Source organism: Nilaparvata lugens, chromosome 5 (assembly GCF_014356525.2).
Source record: "Nilaparvata lugens isolate BPH chromosome 5, ASM1435652v1, whole genome shotgun sequence".
Lineage (NCBI taxonomy): Eukaryota > Metazoa > Arthropoda > Insecta > Hemiptera > Delphacidae > Nilaparvata > Nilaparvata lugens.
Genome location: NC_052508.1, coordinates 66,652,073 through 66,671,030, shown reverse-complemented (window position 1 = coordinate 66,671,030; position 18,958 = coordinate 66,652,073). Strand labels below are relative to the sequence as shown.

The window sequence follows — 18,958 nt, the reverse complement described above, 5'->3', positions numbered from 1 at the left end:
TTTATTTTTTAATCTGATGATTAAAATTGCAACAAATATTATCGAAAAGAAATTGATTTCTAAAATCATGAAAAGTGAGAAATGAAGTTTGTAGGAAATCAGCATTATGGTAGTTTATTTTGTTAATTTCAACACATAGATTTTTCGCTAACATGACAACACAGAATGTTCTCTGATGGGTTGATTGGATTGGCGTATCGACGGCAGCCAGACGTGATAACAGCGCTCACACTCACATTCCGCGACGACACGTCACGGTACGATAGGACAGAAAGCTCAATGTTTATTTAGGATTTTTTCTAGACATTTTAAATTGATAAATTATTTATTAATTTTTGAGAAAACATAACGGGTCAATGTAACTTACTGAGCGCGAGGTCTACTGTTCACAGAACTACTAGTATCAAAGGCTTATGCATGTTTATGTTTTCGTGTCTACAGTAAATCGAATGCTTTAAGTTGGTTTTTTCATATCAATTCAATTCATTTATTCACACAATTTGTTGTATTGATGTGTTGCAGACGGTGACATTCTACCATCAGGGTCGCACTAGGCGTCAGGAGAATTCAGTAGAGAAGTTGACATTCTACAACCACACTGAATGCGAGTGCCAGGACGCCGCCGGTGAAGAGATGCCAAGAGACGCCACTTTTCAACGCCACACTCATCTCAGGACTAACATTGCTGAAAAAATGTAAGCTGGAAATTAATACTCCCCAAATCAATTATTTTCAATATTAAGGATACCTTCTATAGTGTGGTCCACGTTATATAATGTCAGTGGATAAAGATAGAAGAATAGCGATGCAGATTCTCTGCATTAATTTATTATATTTCTACACCGTCAAAAACATAATTGTCATCGTTATGGACCTAGAAAAGGATAGTACCACCGGCTTAGTCGAATGATAGATAAGGATAGCAAAACGAAGTTGATCAATACTGTCATTATAACGTGGACCTCACTATATAAATAGCTCCTCATTCACATACTTCTCAAGACATGGAGTATACAATTGCAATGATAACATATGTGCCATACTTGGAGGAGTAATGACCACCAATTCATGATCAGTGCATTAATTTTTGTAAACTTATACCATAGAGAAACAATAGCATAAGTAGATACCCCATGGTATAGGGCGTTTATGTCGCAACTTTTACTGTTATCTCAAGCCGATAGTCCACGTATTTCTTTCCCAAAAAGCTGTGTGTGACGCTGGTAGTCTCTCACATTGTGCCGTTCATACACTCTCAACCCAACAAAACAGTAAAAATCTACAATAATCGATAGTAATCGACTTGAGATAACGGTAAAAGTTGCGTCATAAACGCCCGCCCTATACCATGGTATATTTACTTATGCTATTGCTTCTCTATGCTTATACACCCAATTCATAAAATGACATCATTTGTATGGGCTACTTTATTGAAATTATTAAAAACTTGAAAGTTCAACATGTTTTTAAAAAAGGATACTTCAAGTTTGTTTTTATAAACCTAATTCATATATATTGTTTCATATTCAGGATACCTTAAATCAATATAAATCCTGATTCATATATTTTCAAGACATAGTATATACAATAATTACAATAATATTATTGCATATTATAATACACTTGGAGGAGTGTATAATATGAGTAATTCACTAGTAGAGTTGTATAATAGAGATGCTGGAGATCTGAGGTAGAGATCTGGAGATGCTGGAGATGCTAAAGATCTGAGGTGGAGATCTATAGATGCTGGAGACCTGAGGTGGAGATCTGGAGATGCTAAAGATCTGAGGTGGAAATAAAGAGATGCTGGAGATCTGAGGTGGAGATCTGGAGATGCTGGAGATCTGAGGTAGAGATCTGGAGATGCTGGAGATCTGAGGTGGAGATCTGGAGATGCTGGAGATCTGAGGTGGAGATCTGGAGATGCTGGAGATCTGAGGTGGAGATCTGGAGATGCTGGAGATCTGAGGTGGAGATCTGGAGATGCTGGAGATTTGAGGTGGAGATCTGAGATAATTATGATCACACCAATATTCAAAAAAGTTGACAAACTTTTAGTCATGTAGCCTCAAAAAATGTCATTGTCAAACTCTCATCCATCACTCTTCTCATCCCAATGTGTAAAACTTACATCGTGGTTGAAATCCCTTACAGTCATTCATAATTCCAATTGTGTTGTTTCCCTTACAGTCATTCATAATTCCAATAATTGTGTTGTTTTCCTTACAGTCATCATAATTCCAATTGTGTTGTTTCCCTTACAGTCATTCATAATTCCAATTGTTTTTGTTTTCCTTACAATCATTCATAATTCCAATTGTTTTTATTTTCCTCACAATCATTCATGATTTTAATTGTTTTTGTTTTTCCACAGTCATTAATAATTTCAATTGTTTTTGTTTGACAGCTGCCGATGTCCCAGTGAATATACAGTGCGGCATTTGGCCAACGGTTCGTGTACATGCGACTGTTTTGACAAACAACGTGACTGCATCAAATACAAAAAGGGCAACGAGTATTTCAGTCACAACGATCGACTGTAAGTGAAATACATAACAATTAAATAGAAAAACTGATCTGAAACTATAAATTTTGCCATTCACTACTTGCTCCAATTAGAATGAAAATCAAATATCAAGATGCGAGATCTATTCATTCAAGATCAATAAAAAAGGCAGTTTATTGTCAAAAAGAATGATACAAAATTCCAAAAAATTACTAAAACCTCATTAGAAATAAGCCTTTAACTTTATACAGTATTTCCCTGATGAGTTCCTACATTCTTATAAAAGCGATTGAAATAGATTTCTAGAATTTATAAAATTTGAATGAAAATATCAAGACACGAATTCTTATCAATAATGCTTCAAAGAGATTGATTGATTTTTTGTAGTAGGACGACTAGCATTAAATGTTGAACTGCTTGAACACCAATTAATCTTTAGTAGCACTGGTAAGAATGAGTGATAACTATATTTATTTAATAATTCATTATAATATTTTGAATAATATTACCTATAATAATACCGTACCTATTTTTGGACAATTTCTATCTAAATTTTGAGAAATGAACAGTTTTGGACTTTAAGCCTGTTGTGCCTTTCCCAATGATTCATAATTGAAAATGATAGTGTATTTTTCAATGTATGAATAAATAAATATTTAGAAGTAGACAAGGTAGCCTAGGTAGTAGAATAGTAGCCTATATAGGCTATACGGTAATAGTAGAATATTGAACTATCAGGGTTTAAATAAAAGTTCCACTTTCAGTATACTGTAGATAATATTCTGAGATACAAATCAAGTATATATCATGAAGATTATCTATAGTGAATTGTGCATAAATTTTCTGAATATCTCGATAACCATTGAAGATATGATCTTGAAACCGGTTGAAATGGACTCCAAATAAGATTTGACCATTTTAGAGCATTTTGAAATCACCAAATAATATTTACCAAATCTTTATTGAGATATTACAATAATTCCTGGCATGTTTCATCAAATCTAGGTACCGTACTGGACTGTGCATATTTTCTGAAATATTCCAATAACCGTTGAAGACATGACCTGGAAACTGGATAGACCTACTGGATGCATTGGACTCCAGATCAAATTTCAAATGAGATTTGACCATTCTAGAATAAATTGATGCAACCAAAAATTATTTAGCCAATTGAAATATAATAAGTACCGTATTCCACAGCTATTAAGAGAAAAGTTGATTAAATACTTAAAGTTAGCTAGTTACTTGCTTATTGATCTATGCATTAATATTTATTAGTTGAATACTAATCTGTTTTATTATTGTCAACGATGAACTGCTAGTTAATAGTTTGTTTTTGAACGATTTTCAACGACATTTTTTTTAATAGAAGTTATTAACAACTACTCGCGAGTAGAGCGCATTCGGAGTTTTGAATCCATTTTCAACACTAAAAATTGAATTGGAGTGTTGAAAATGCTACTATATTACATTAAGGATTTTCTTTATCATGTATTGATTCATACAATAAGTACATCATCAAAATGATAGGGAGGGAAAAAATAAGGTAACATTGTGCTATTCCTAAATGAATTTAAAAATCCGAAAGCACTCCACACTTGAGTACTAGTTTTAATAACTTTTATATAAGAAACTTGACTATAGTGTCGTTGAAAATACAGATGGAAATTACTGAGATATTGCAATTATTCAAATGCTAATGAATTAATTATTATTAAACGAAAATCCAAATTAAATGCTGTAATAATTTTTGAATAGTAGCGCTCATCGAATTTCCATCTAGCTGTTTACCCTGTTGTCGATATTTGCAGTAGCAGAAGTCTTCGGGGTGAATTACAGCATTTAATTTGGATTTTCGTTTAATAATAATAATTAACTTCTGTGATATTTGCAGTAGCAGAAGTCTTCGGGTTGAATTACAGCATTTAATTTGGATTTTCGTTTAATAATAATAATTAATTGTTGAAAATAGTTCAAAAACCAATTACGATACAAGTTTAGTTATAAATTTATACGTTAACTTCTGTGTTAATTTATTCATAAATCGTTCAATTATGATGCGTTGCAGATGCATTGAAATGGAGACGTGTCTTCAGCCCACCTGTGATTTTGGCGTTTACATGCGGCGGTCTGGAAGGTGTCCAAAACGTACGGAGAAATTTCGATCTTGGCAAAGATACACATAGAGTCATACGCCGACAGATGCTTTAAAATACAATATTTGATTGCACTGTTCACAACAGACATTTGAAATCATATGCCGTCGTATTGTTGAGAGCATCTAGAGAATGAATCACAACCTCGGTATGTGGATATTTCTTCCAACAGTTGAAGATTGTCATAAACCATTGGACAGTTGATAACATATTATTGTTTCTGTGTGAAACTTACTACTATGAAACAATGTAGTGTGAAATGTTGAGCCCGCTAGATAATTCCTAGGCTAGATGAGTCTAATGGTGCTCGAATCAGGAGGAGGTAGAGGTTCGAGATAGAGGTAAAAAGTAAATTTGAGATAGAGGTACCTCAATGTAATACAAAAATGTTGCATGATGGGGCACCCTCATGGTTATAGGAGCTCGAGGTAAACCGTTCTGTAAACCTCTATCTAGAATCGACCTATCAAGAGGTCTATCTCGAGGTCAGTGGCACCATTTCACCAAACTCCTATGGAGGGGGGGGCAAAAACCAGGAGGTAAGAGGGGTGTATGAAATACCGTACCCCCAAAGGATAGAGGGTCCTGGGTTTTTACCCATTGATATTACATTCGAAGATGTTAATATATGCTTCATTTGTTCTAGTTTTATACAAATGTGGTTGAAGTATCAATACAAACATATATATTATTTGTAGTTATAGATTAAATCATGAAATATTTACTAGAGATATTCAGAGAGGCTCAAAAGTAGGAATACACTGAAGCAGAGTTGTTAAAAATCATGGAAACAGATTAACTTTTCTTTTACACGATTTCATTGGGGATCATTTCATTTCATTTATTTATAGACAATAGATACAATGCAGGTAAAAACAACAGGCATTCGCCCAAAACTGCTTTAAACCTCAATTTGGAATATACTGTCTAGAGGTTATGTAAATGATACTAACTTAATTCACACACTATTTTGAGTCCAAAAAATGTATGTATACTACAATAATTTTAAATTTATCTAATTAATTAATCATATATTCTAATTGGAAAATAACTTCCATCAGTTAGAAGGATAAAGAAACATTAAGCTGTTCCCATAATTCTCAACAACTCAGTACATACATTTTTGATTGTCTGATTGTGTCCTTTCTTTTGCCTTCACTGTGATATCTTGCAATTGCTAATTCTCACGTTGCAATTTATAACATACTCCCTTATTGTGCCCTGATCAACTGTACCCATTCTATATTTAAGCTTCAACTGTAACACAAAGCAAAATTAATTAATTAATTTTAAGCTTAATCAATTTTCAGACCATAAAAATTTAAATTTCAAATTCTTCTTCTTAAAATAGGCTTGCTACCTATTCTCTTTTTTCAATTAGCCTTTTTTTTCTTCAGTCTTTTTTCTATTTTCTATTGTGTCTTGTGTTATTTCCTATTTATAATCTTTCTTCCAAACTTTTTTTATTGCTTTTTTTTCTTTCTTACTAATTAGTTTCAGTTTGTGTAACAATTGATTTTCAATGAGTCTTGTTTTGGCATAAAGCTGTAAGCCTCTATATGTTGTTGTAATTTTTCTATTGATGTAAATAACTAAATAAATAAATAAAATATATTCTTTCCATACTTTCAAGGAAATTTTGCTGAATTGTTGATACTGTAGATGGAATAATACTACTGCTGTTTAAATAAAAAGTATTAAATTAGTATGAGATTCTAAGGATTCGAGTAGATAGACTAGCATTTTCATTTTTATCTGATCCTTGAAGGGGCGGCATAGGACCCCCCTGCCCACTGTAAATGGTGCCCCTGCTCGAGGTATATCTCGGGGCGCCCCATAACAAAATATGTTTGTTACATTGAGGTGCCTCTCTATCGACCTCGACCTATACCTCCTCACTATTCGCGCACCCTGAAGTATGTAGCTTGGATGTTTATATTCAACAATGTATTAGTAATCTTACAAGTGAAATTCAATTTTCTAATTCACATAAACTACTATATACATAGGCTACTAAAAGTACTGACTGCCTACGCTATGGAGGTCTGTTGTAAATAATTTGATACAAAATGAATATTTATAATTAAAATAAGTGTATGATACTTCGTCTCTTGTTAGCCTAACTAGGTATTATCATAGAGAAACAATAGCGTAAGTAGATATCCCATGGTATAGGGCGTTTATGTCGCAACTTTTACTGTTATCTCAAGTCGATTCTGTCGGTTATTGTCGATTTATACTGTTTTGACCGGGTAAGAGTGTATGAACGGCACAATATGAGAGACTACCAGCGTCATAAAGCTTCACAGGGAAGAACTACATGGACTATCAGCTTGAGATAACAGTAAAAGTTGCGACATAAACGCCCTATACCATGGGATATCTACTTATGCTATTTTTTCTCTATGGTATTATCGAGGAGTAGTGAATGTGTTACATATTTATTCATGACTATAATAAATAAATAATGTGGTTCAGAATATGCAATATCAATATTCAAAATATAGGCTATATGTGTGTCAATATGCAATATCAGATCAATAACCACGAATTGACCTGATAATTAGTATTTGAAGTTAAAATAGAGCATGTAAGTGAGATAGGACATAAAAGAGAATAGTAAACATAAGTATTACGATTCTCTCAATTAATAGAGAGGTCCACATTATACTGACGGTATTTGATTAACATTGGTGTTGCTATCCTTGTCTAATGTATATCATTCGACAAAGCAGATAGCGCTATCCTTTTCTAACTCCGCAACGTTGCCAGTTTTTTCAACAATGAAAAAATATAATTATTAATTAACAATACTTATATTTATATTATATTAACAATAATAATAATATTTCATTTCGATTAAGAAAATTTATTATTAAATCATTGAAAAAATATTTTTTCTTGCCGATTAAAATATAACTCATCATTTTAAACAAGAATTAACAGTTAATATTACATCAGATATACCGGTATTAGCTAGATTCTATAGAGGCAGATAAACGCTGTTTTCAGCGCAGTTTTCCTATCTTCCTCCACTGTCATTATAACGTGGACCTCACTAAGCAGTGGCCTACCTTATTCAGATCAAAGACTTTGAAGAGAGACTTTGCATCTTTAAAGTCTTTGAAGAGAGACTTTGCATCTTTAAGTCTTTGATTTAGATCAATATGCTTTCATCATATTGATTTCAAGATTTCATTATAAGATTGATTTTAATATTGATTTTCATTATGAGATTTCTCGTTCATTGTAAATACAACAAATGAAATTAATTATTACCTCTTGAAATATCACAATCATCATTCTTGATAGATGTGAATAATAAATCAAATAACAACTAAAATACAGAGTTTATCTATGTTTGAATGTGAGAAAAATATTCGACAAACTATAAGGGTTTCCACTTCAAGTTTGATTTAATTCTTTTCATGTAAAGTACTATTATTATCTAGTCGCTTTATATTTTTATAATGATATAAGATAGCTAGTTAATTAATTTATTCATTTATTATTATAAGTATATTTAATATAGCCTAGATAGATTTGATAATATCATGAGATGTGAAGTAAAGAATTTGGAGAAATGAATTCGAACAATCACAGAAGAACAAGCTGAAATTAAGAACAAAATAAAATTGAAAGCTATTTAATTCTGAGCTCGTTGAAATCTTTCAAATTTACACAGGAGATTATTTTAGAGTTTATACCTTCTTAAAATGTTTGAATTCAGGGTTACTTCCTTTTGTTTATAAAATAGAATTATATAGTACCCTTTGAAATTGATAAAATAATAGGTTAAAAATACAAATTATAAAGCTGCGATTAGACCAAAGTTATTAACAAAATGTTAATAACTCAATCCTTAGGCCTATAGATTATATTAGATTGAACATAAATTATCATACACATGATGAAGACATAATGTTAATAACTCAATCCTTAGGCCTATAGATTATATTAGATTGAACATAAATTATCATACACATGATGAAGATGTGTGTTTGTCAACTTCCGTTCAATCTAATAGAATATATAAGGATTAAGTTACTAACATTTTGTTAATAGCTTTGGTGTAAACCCAGCTTAACAACTAGTTTCAGTGTTCACACTATTGTCCGGTTAAAAAAAATCGTCAGGTTTATTTGAAATTTATTTTTATAACCTGACGATTGTGTGGACACTGTTATAATTTTTATTCTTAATCTATTATTTTATTAATTTCAAATGGTACTATAATTCTATTTCATTAATAGAGTCTATAGGTTTTGTTATTCAATACCACCGAGCACATTGCCATTTTTACGACCATTCTTTACAAGAGTGAGTCACTTCTCACTCTTGTGTTGAAAATAACCGCGGAAGACGAACCTAACCACTAAATAACTGAAATTCAGCTAATAAACGTCTCAAAAATATCATTACTGCCCAGACATAATGGTAGAAGACAGAGCTGGAACTGAGTCAACTCAATGTCATAATCAAAAATCTCAAAAAAATAAATAGCGAGTATCACAAATTTTTATTTCAAGATAATTGTGATGGATGGTTGTTTTTTATTTTGAAATGCAGATGTGAATGCATATTAAGATAAATATGTTGAAAAAGGGAAAATAAATGAGTGTGGAATTTAGGTTGAAAAATACAAACAGAGGGAGCGGCTGTAGATCATTTAATGCAAAATTTCCAGTTTCCAATACTTCAAAAAACATCAATTTACAAAGCGCAGATTGTAAAAATATTCAGAAAGCGCCAATTAAAATAATTCGTAAAATTTCTCCTCGTCATTTATTTATTGCTGATACATTTGTATGAAAACTCTTATCACGAAATAATTCATATGATTTTCAATATCTAAAGCTGGGTTTAAACCAAAGTTATTAACAAAATGCTAATAATTGAATCCTTATAGATTCTATTAGATTGAACGGAACTTGACAAACACATATGTTCATCATGTTTATGATAAGATATGTTCAATCTAATAGAATCTATAAGGATTAATTTATTAACATTTTGTTAATAACTTTGGTGTAAACTCAGCTTTAGTAAAAATTTTCAATAATAATTTACTATTCAGCGACTTAAATAACTTTGCGATTTTTTAAAACTGAAATGGTTCAATTCAAATAGGTATACTATAGTCAGAATTAAACATTATTTCCAGAATACTATAAATTATAAATTTTATTTCTGAAACTGTAGTAAGAATCAAAAATTATTTCAAGAAAATTGTGAAAGTTTTATTTATAATAGATTTTTTTTTTAAGTTATACTATGATAAGGAATCAATACGAGTGAGTTACAATAATGCATATTATATCACATCGACGTTATTAGTAGAAGAAGACTATCTACTAACTTTGATTATCACATAACACGCCTAGAACAATGTAGCCTATCATGAATAGGTACTTTATTATTATTATTTCTAATTTTGTATTACATTGTATCTTGTTGAGTGATATTGTCATATATATTATTTGAATGTTATATTGTTTCCAAATGCTGATACATGGATAGCAACTCTATTTGTATGAAATATGTTCGATAACAAATAAAAATTTTGATTGATTGATTGATTTCTAATTTTGATGAATGATGTGAATTTGTAAAGATTTTTAAAGGATTAGAAATATAAGATAATATAGGATAAGAAAATGTATAAACTAGAATGTAACTTTCTTTAATTTGTAGATTAAGGAGTTTAAAATGTTTCAAGTTTTGTTTATATCACTTTCAACATTTGCATCATCTACTGTGCTGTAACTTATTTTTAAATCATCACAAATTATGCATTTATAAAATTATTATTAATTTTCTCGTTTCATATAGAAATATTGTAACATATATGTTACTATTCCATGTTGAGTATCAATGTTTTATATTAGCTGTTACCATAGCATTAATGGAATATTAAGACTATATTATTATATAAATAAAATGAGTATTATTAATGTCATAGTTTTAGCTTAGAAGTAAGAAGAATTTGAAGATTTGAAATACTGTATTATTGTTCAAGCACGGAATAAATAGTATTGTTCAATGTAAAATGGCTTAACGACATGATTGACATTCAATTTTAAATTGAAGCTCGGAACACCAATAATTTAAGTTTATATTGCTTTCCATAATGAAACACTATACCTCTCCATAATGAAACACTCTAATGAGCAGATTTTTAAAGTCATTGTAAAGTAGTTTTTACTTTCCTTGCCCTATTACCATAGGTAAGGAAAGTATTGCTTTCCGAAAAAAATTAAGGTACCCCAATTTCTAAATTTCTATATGTTTCAAGGTCCCCTGAGTCCAAAAAAGTGGTTTTTGGGTATTGGTCTGTATGTGTGTGTGTGTATATGAGTGTATGTGCGTCTGTGTACACGATATCTCATCTCCCAAAAAACGGAATGACTTGAAATTTGGAACTTAAGGTCCTTCCCCTATAAGGATCCGACACGAACAATTTCGATCAAATTCAATTAAAGATGGCGGCTAAAATGGCGAAAATTATGTCAAAAACAGGATTTTTCGCAATTTTCTCAAAAACGGCTCCAACGATTTTGATCAAATTTATACCTAAAATATTCATTGATAAGCTCTATCGACTGCCACAAGTCTCATATCTGTAAAAAGTTTAGGAGCTCCGCCCCATCTATGCAAAGTTTGATTTTAGATTCTTAATTATCAGGCTTCAGATACAATTTTAACAAAAAATTTCAAGTGGAGAAGATTAAGCATGAGAATCTCTACAATTAATAATCAGTAACATTTTCACCTAAAATTGAAAATACGCTCGAAATTCGAGAAAATGTTATTACCGTATTTCAATTGCAAACTGTTGATTCTATTTGAATCATTCACTATGAAGAGATAGCAGACTTCGTGTGTCTTCAGTGTTATTGTCTTGTCACCAGCTGTCTTGGATCTTTCAATAGTAGACTTGAGATGCGCGTGAACACTAGCTTCAGGTGATGAATTTTCATAACGGCGAGGAAAGTTGTGTGAGTGCGCCACACCAGATTTTTTTTCAATTTGAGCAGAATCCCCAATCACACCCACCGTCAAATTACCTCTGTGTATGAGATATTAAGCCGTTCTCGGACTTTTCACCCACTCTGTATGATGAATTCGTTGTAGCTTAGACACTTTACATTTGTAAATATTTGATACACTTACTTTTCTTTGGCAAAATGAGGTATAAATTCAACTCCTGGGGAGGAGCTTCATCAGTCTTTATTTAGACACAGTGACTAAACTACAACAAAGTTAAATAATTTAAGATTCTAATTTACCAATTGGGAAAGGATAGGCTAAACTTGAAAAATATTCTTTAATTTAAGAGTAGATGAGTTAGCCCACTGTGATTTTTCATCACTAGTAGGCTACAGATTAAATTATTATGATTTATTCGAAATTCATAGATATTATGAATAAATAATCAATTAGAATATCTAATTCATAGATATTATGAATAAAAATAATCAATTAGAATATCTAATGGAAGCTATATGAATAGAACTGGGGACTTGTGCTACTGCAAATATTGACCGAAGAAATAAATAGCAGAGGGAAATTTGTCGAGTGAAACTGTCCAAAAAGTATGCCCATTCCCGGTCTGGACACTGCAAACTATAATGAATATTCAACCTATATTACGTGAAATTTATAATGTTAATGTACATCGAACTTCCAGAATGGAGCTCTTTTTTTCATATTAGTATACCTATAAGGTAAAGCTGCGTTTACACCAAAGTTGTCAACAAAATGTTTATTTTTCCGTACTTATAAATTCTATTAGATTGAACATAACTTAGCAAACACTGATGTGCATTTGTGTTTGTCAAGTTCCGTTTAATCTAATAGAATCTATAAGGACAGAAGAATAAACATTTTGTTAACAGCTTTGGTGTAAACGCAGCTTAACTCTGAATGAAACTAGTTGATACTTTGAAAATATATCCGTGTTGCCAAATCCTCCAAGCCCATATGACTGGATATATTCAGTCTGACAGCATAGTTGGGTTGTTAATTCAATTTTAATATTTCCAGTTATATGCATAATAATATGCACTTATAAAAACACTCCACTTGAATGGGCTACTTTTACAAATTAATAAAACAATATTGAAACTTGAAGTACCCTTTATTAGCCTATAATAAAGGTTACTTCAAGTTACAATATTGTTTTATTAATGTACACTTGTATGAAATGATTGAAATGTCGCACCATCTCGCAATAATGTACTTCTCTAGCATCAAAATTTCCCCAAGTATCTAGGTATTACACTGTATAGAACACTGTCTTTCAAAAAACACCTGGAGACCACCTCAAAGAAAATTCAAACCCGCAATAACATCATTCAAAAATTGTGTGGTTCTACTTGGGTTGCCTCAGCCCATACCCTGCGGTGATCCACTCTGTCTCTTGTTTATTCTGTAGCAGAATACTGTGCACCTGTGTGGATCAATAGCCCATACACTAAGAAAATTGATGCACAGCTCAACATGGCTATGAGAATGATTACTGGGTGTATTAAGTCTACTCTTGTGAATTGGCTTCCAATACTGAGCAATATTGCTCCACCTCCCCTTAACCTAGCTCCGCAGTACAGGCTGGTGGCTTGGCTGAATCGGACTAGGCGCTGAGACAGCAAATAATAGCAGCGTTGGTGGGAATGCGAGCGGCCGCAGTAACATCTTCCACCCAGAAATGGTCGGCGTAGTTCCGCCTAGCGGACAGACGAAAGATCAAACCAGTCGGTTATTTGATCCCTCCAGCCAGGCTCAGCCAAGCAGCCGAGACAATAGAACAATGGAGTGGCAGTCTTATTCGCGTTCATCAGCAGTTTTCTTTCTCACGATTATTTTGATTTTTGTGTGTCATAAAAACTCCAGTCACCAGTAAAAAGTTCCCAGAAACGTGGTGTACTACCATTTTAATGACTTTTCATGATGATTTTTAATTATTTAAAAACATTGTTGACATTCTGAGCCTTTAGACTAAACTGGGGGTCGCTGAGAACGAATCTGCAATCAGAATTTCTCTATCACGAAAAATAACGAAAAAAATCCAGCTGTTGATCTTCCGGCAACCGTTAACAGTCATCCTGTAATGCGGCCGAAACACTTCCAAGCCAGACACCCATCTCGAATGACAACGCCAAGCTGTAAGAAACCATCCTGCACTGCGGCGCTAGGTAAAGATCAAACCAGTCCGTTATTTGATCCTTCCAGCCAGGCTCAGCCAAGCAGCCGAGAAAATAGAACAATGGAGTGGCGGTCTTATTCGCATTCATCAGCAGTTTTCTTTCTCACGATTATTTTGATTTTTGTGTGTCAATAATAACTCCAGTCACCAGTAAAAAGTTACCAGAAATGTGGTGTACTACCATACTTGGTAGTACATGACTTTTCATGATGATTTTCAATTATTCATAAACATTGTTGACATTCTGAGCCTTTAGGCTAAACTTGGGGTCGCTGAGAACGAATCTGCAATCAGAATTTCTCTATCACGAAAAATAACGAAAAAAATCCAGCTGTTGATCTTCCGGCAACCGTTAACAGCCATCCTGCAATGCGGCCGAAACACTTCCAAGCCAGACACCCATCTCGAATGACAACAACGCCAAGCTTTAAGAAACCATCCTGCACTGCGGCGCTAGGTTTACGGAGGAAAAATGCCTGATCTGTGAGTAGAGGTAAGATTCTATATTTCAGTGTATAACTCACCCTGTATTGTAGCGAAACGTCTCATATTATAGCACAACACTTGTTAGGTCAACCTCTATCCATAGCCCGAATATCAACCAAATCTGGGAGATTTGCATTTTTCATGAAATCCATGAATAAAAAAAACATCATGATATTTGCAAAAATGGTCAAAAATTAAAAACGCTCTAACTCTGAGGAATGATAGTACTTGACGAGAGGAACAATAATATGTCATCACATTGGCCAAATTCACTCCTATTCTTCAGTTATAAGCATTGGAAGATGAGTGATTTCTCTGATCTGTGAATGGAGGAAAGATTTCATGTTTCAGTGAATAACTCACACTTGATTTTTTTATTGTACACTTTGTAGTAATTACTGAGCATCAAGTCAATTAGTATCATTTAAATACTCATCTCGAATGCTACAATCGTCCAAAATCCAGTTTCTTGAGGTCCAATTCCTAAGCGACGACTATACGACTCTAGCCTACCGACGACAGTATTCTATTACTGTATTATTGTAGTCTATATAATACCTACAATATCAGTTTATACAGCGCGGCTACAGACGTCGCTTAGGAATTGGGCCTTTAGAATTCTTCCGTCATTGATTCTAACGCTTCTTGAAATAGAAATGAAATGACATGGGATGGGATCCACAAAAATCATTGAATCAACTTAACTCCATTATTTTACTAAAAGAAGCAATTTATTTAGAAGCCTTCATTGTTCATATACTTTTTTGATATTAATCTACTTATGTTTCCGGTGACATCGGGCAGTGATGTGTATTTGCGTACAGCCATCTGTAAACATATACAATAATTAAAATTGAATTGGTGGAAGAAAAATTCAAAAGCTTCAAAATTGAAACTAAGGAAGAAGTTCATGAATAATTTCTTCAATGTAGGATTGATTTATAAAATTAAACCCCTCTTCTTGACTTCATATGGATAGATGAAAAGGTTATCACTCTAAAATCGTTCATTCTATATCATATTCTAACTATAATGATTAGTAGACTAGAAACTATAGTGAGGTCCACGTTATAATGGCAGTGGAGAAAGTTGGGAGAACAACGTTGCCGATCCTCTGTCTTGTCAATGCCATCTATAGACAGTAGCTAATACAGGTTTATTGATGTAATATCAACTGTTAATTCCAGTGCCGATCCTCTGTCTTGTCAATGCCATCTATAGACAGTAGCTAATACAGGTTTATTGATGTAATATCAACTGTTAATTCCAGTTTAAAATAATCAATTTTATTAAACAAGGAATTATATTTTTCAATAATTTCATAATGAATTTTCATAATTGAGATGAAATATTTCGTTGATTAATTATTGATTCTACATTGTTAAAAGACAATCTGGCAACAGAGCAAAGTGAGAAAGCGATAGCGCTATCCTCTTTGTTGAATGATAGGCAAGGAAAGCAATACCATTGCTAATCAAACACTGACATTATAACGTGGACCTCACTATAGATTATGTTATGATTAAACTTTCAATTTGTTCAACTAATAGCTGATCATTACAAAAATATCATCATAACATGTACAAATCACATCACATGTGGAAAAAAGTAAATTAGTATGGTTTTTGTTGGTGGGGAGTCCCTTGCGGGAAGGTCCCACCGCCTGAATATATAATTTAAGATGTCAAGGGGGTCTTACGACTGTCATACTTCAGCCGGGACCGACAATTTAACGTGACCATCCGATAACACGGGAGTGATCTCGTTAAAAAACTTTTGCTAATGAGAGGGTTTGACCCCGGGATCTCTATGCTGCTACGCAAGCACTCTATCCACTAGACCACGGATCACTCCATCATGGATCACATGTGGGCAATAAAAATACCAACAAAACTAAACAATTTCAAGTCTTCTTAGTCAAGATATTATAGAAAATTCACAAATTTTAGAACCTTCAACGTACATAATACTTTGCTTTTCATAACAAATACAAAAAAATATGTAATATAGTCAATTAGAAATCAATACTAACTGCATGCTGACAAGATGTCTTTGATAAAAGATTGATGATGTAGTTTTCTACATTGCTGTAGTTATTGATTGAAACTTGATATTTTATGATAAGAAAATTAGCCGGAACTTTTTAGTTTCGGATTGATGATATTCTCGAGAACATATATATAATTATTGATACACTTTTAGTACTATAGCCTGGTTTTCATTAATAGGGTTAGTGGTAGAGTTACCTGAGCAAGTATTAACTATCTTGTGAGCTCTCCCAATGAAAACGTTCGTGGTAGAGTAGATTCATAGTAGATTACTAGTTTTTAGTAGAGTAGAGTGGGAGAGCACCGTGGGATAGTACTCTACCACTTGCCTTACCTCACCACCGCTTCTCACTCTACTCTACAAATACTATGCTGTACTTTTACTGTTATCTCAAGCCGATTACTGTTGATTATTGTCGAATTTTACTGTTTTGTTGGGGTGAGAGTGTATGAACGGCACAATATGAGAGACTACCAGTGTCACACAGCTTCACGGGAAAGAATTACATGAACTATCGGCTTGAGATAACAGTAAAAGTTGCGACATAAACGCCCTATACCATGGGATATCTACTTATGTTATTGTTTCTCTATGGTAGACTAGAGTTAGCTCAGTAGAGTTAGTATGCCAGTTATTCGACCACCAGCTCTACTAGTGAAAACCAGGCTTAATTTTTCAACTTGACACGATGTAATGCATCTGATGTACTCATTTGCAACTGCAATGGAGAAATTATTTATTAAATATCGAAGTGATTGATTTTGAAACGTAAATTGTAGAGTTGTGTACTTACTTCAATTTGTTTCACTACTTCGATTTCATCAGCTGATGTGACAAAATTCGTTACCATATACAGCCTTCCTCGCCAAGTCGTCCCGTTCTGCCGCATCTATGGATGTAGTCGGCCATATAGTGGGGAAAGTCGTAATTGATAACATGCTTCACCTGCAAAATTAACAAGTAAATTAAATCTGTGCAATAGATTGAATCTTATCTAAAACTTGAGAGTTAAATCTATTGATACACTTTTAGTAGTATAGCCTGGTTTTAATTAGTAGAGTGAGTGGTAGAGTTACCTGGGCAAGTACTATATCGTGACATCTCCCAATGAATACGTTCATGGTAGAGTAGATTCAAGGTAGAGTACTAGTTTTCAGAAGAGTGGGATAGTACTCTACCACTTGCAAATAGATTGAATCTTATCTAAAACTTGAGAATTAAATCTTAAATTTCCATAGTACATGCTACCAACTGGGCTAAAACAAAAATTAATTAAACAGGGAAGCAAATTGACGTTGTTTTCCATGATGAAACACTCTGTCATAACTCTGTTGAAGCTCCTACTTATTCATTCCACATATCAAAAGTAAGTATATTTTATTTATTTTATTCATATGCAAATACAATCCAGGTAAAAACAAAAGGCATTTGCCCAAAGCTGCATCAAAACTTAATTTGGAATACAAAGTCTAAAGGTTATGTTACTTACGTAACTTAAATAGCTTAATACGCACACAATTTTGAGTCCAAAAAATGTACGGTATCTACTACAATTTTGAATTTATCAGATAAAGTATATTAAAATATTCACTTTGAAACTAAGTTCCAACTTCAACAGAACAAAAATACATTATTATGCCGGAGGACAGGAGCCCCATTACTGAAGCTGGTCATACCGAATGCTCCAGAAAAAAAAGATAAATTGTATGTTAACTTCAAAATATACATCGCTGGGCGTGATAATTCTACATCTATTCAAGTTTCGCAGAGTTCCATTGTAAAGTAAGGGAGCTTATCAGTTACAACAGAAAGCGACACTGTATCGAGTTGATCAATTGGATTAATTTGTTTATCCATCTATCAAGATTATAATAAAAATGGTCTCTTGTACATTAAATCAATTATAAAATTACAATTATTATTTATTTATTCTTATGGCTTTTATTGGCAGAGAGATCCTTTCAGATGTTGTGCCTCGCCGTATAAAATAGCAATATTATTAACTATTCAATGAGTTTTACAAAATGTGATCTAGAGAATTATAGAACAATTTGGAGATTAAATGCAATTTGAATTGCAATAAGAATAAATATAATGATTGTCTTTTATCTATTTAAATCAGCAGAGTTTGAACAGACAATGGCCCTTATGAATGAAACCAGAGCAAATGCTCATGAGCAAGAGCATTGAGCATAAGGTTTTGCTCATGAGCAAAAGGTAGAAGCAAAAGCATTTGCTCATTTTTATATGAATAAGATTAACCTTATACTCTTACCTTATGCTCCTGAACTCTGGAGCAAATGCTGACGTATTTTAAAGATTTTCATCAGCTGATTCGCTTTTGTAGCCTTACTTTGTTTTTATAGCTCACGGAAGCGCTAAATATGCAAGTAGGGGGCATCGCTTGTGTTTGCGTCGTCTGCTCTGTTTTCTATTTATGAATAGAGTTTTAGGTAAGTTGAGTTTAGAATTTTGAAATAATAGAGTGAAAAAATGTCATCTCTATAATAATCTTCAGCATATTCTTATAATATCAATAGCCAGCCTTCTTATAAT

General features: G+C 32.8%; 2 protein-coding genes across 2 annotated transcripts in view; one reads left to right on the top strand and one right to left on the bottom strand.

Annotated features, from left to right (window-relative positions):
- Positions 1–502: 502 nt before the first annotated feature.
- LOC111049554 lies at positions 503–5,467 on the top strand. The gene is made up of 3 exons (XM_039429118.1): positions 503–695; positions 2,408–2,539; positions 4,575–5,467. The coding sequence occupies exons 1-3, from the start codon at positions 634–636 to the stop codon at positions 4,690–4,692; spliced, it is 312 nt and encodes a 103-aa protein (XP_039285052.1). The 5' UTR covers positions 503–633; the 3' UTR covers positions 4,693–5,467.
- A 9,595-nt stretch (positions 5,468–15,062) lies between these two features.
- Positions 15,063–18,958, bottom strand: part of LOC111049556 (probable ATP-dependent RNA helicase DDX28) — a 30,751-nt gene continuing 26,855 nt past the window's right edge. Inside the window, 3 exon segments of the mRNA XM_039429110.1 lie at positions 15,063–15,181; positions 17,196–17,257; positions 17,260–17,347. Of these exon segments, the coding sequence (XP_039285044.1) occupies positions 15,089–15,181; positions 17,196–17,257; positions 17,260–17,347 (243 nt within the window). The 3' untranslated portion in view covers positions 15,063–15,088.

Coding starts and splice junctions, on each gene's coding strand:
- LOC111049554 (XM_039429118.1), top strand. CDS start 634: ATGCCAAGAGACGCCACTTTTCAACGCCACACTCATCTCAGGACTAAC. Junction 696..2,407: donor ACTAACATTGCTGAAAAAAT/GTAAGCTGGAAA, acceptor TTTGTTTGACAG/CTGCCGATGTCCCAGTGAAT. Junction 2,540..4,574: donor TTCAGTCACAACGATCGACT/GTAAGTGAAATA, acceptor GATGCGTTGCAG/ATGCATTGAAATGGAGACGT.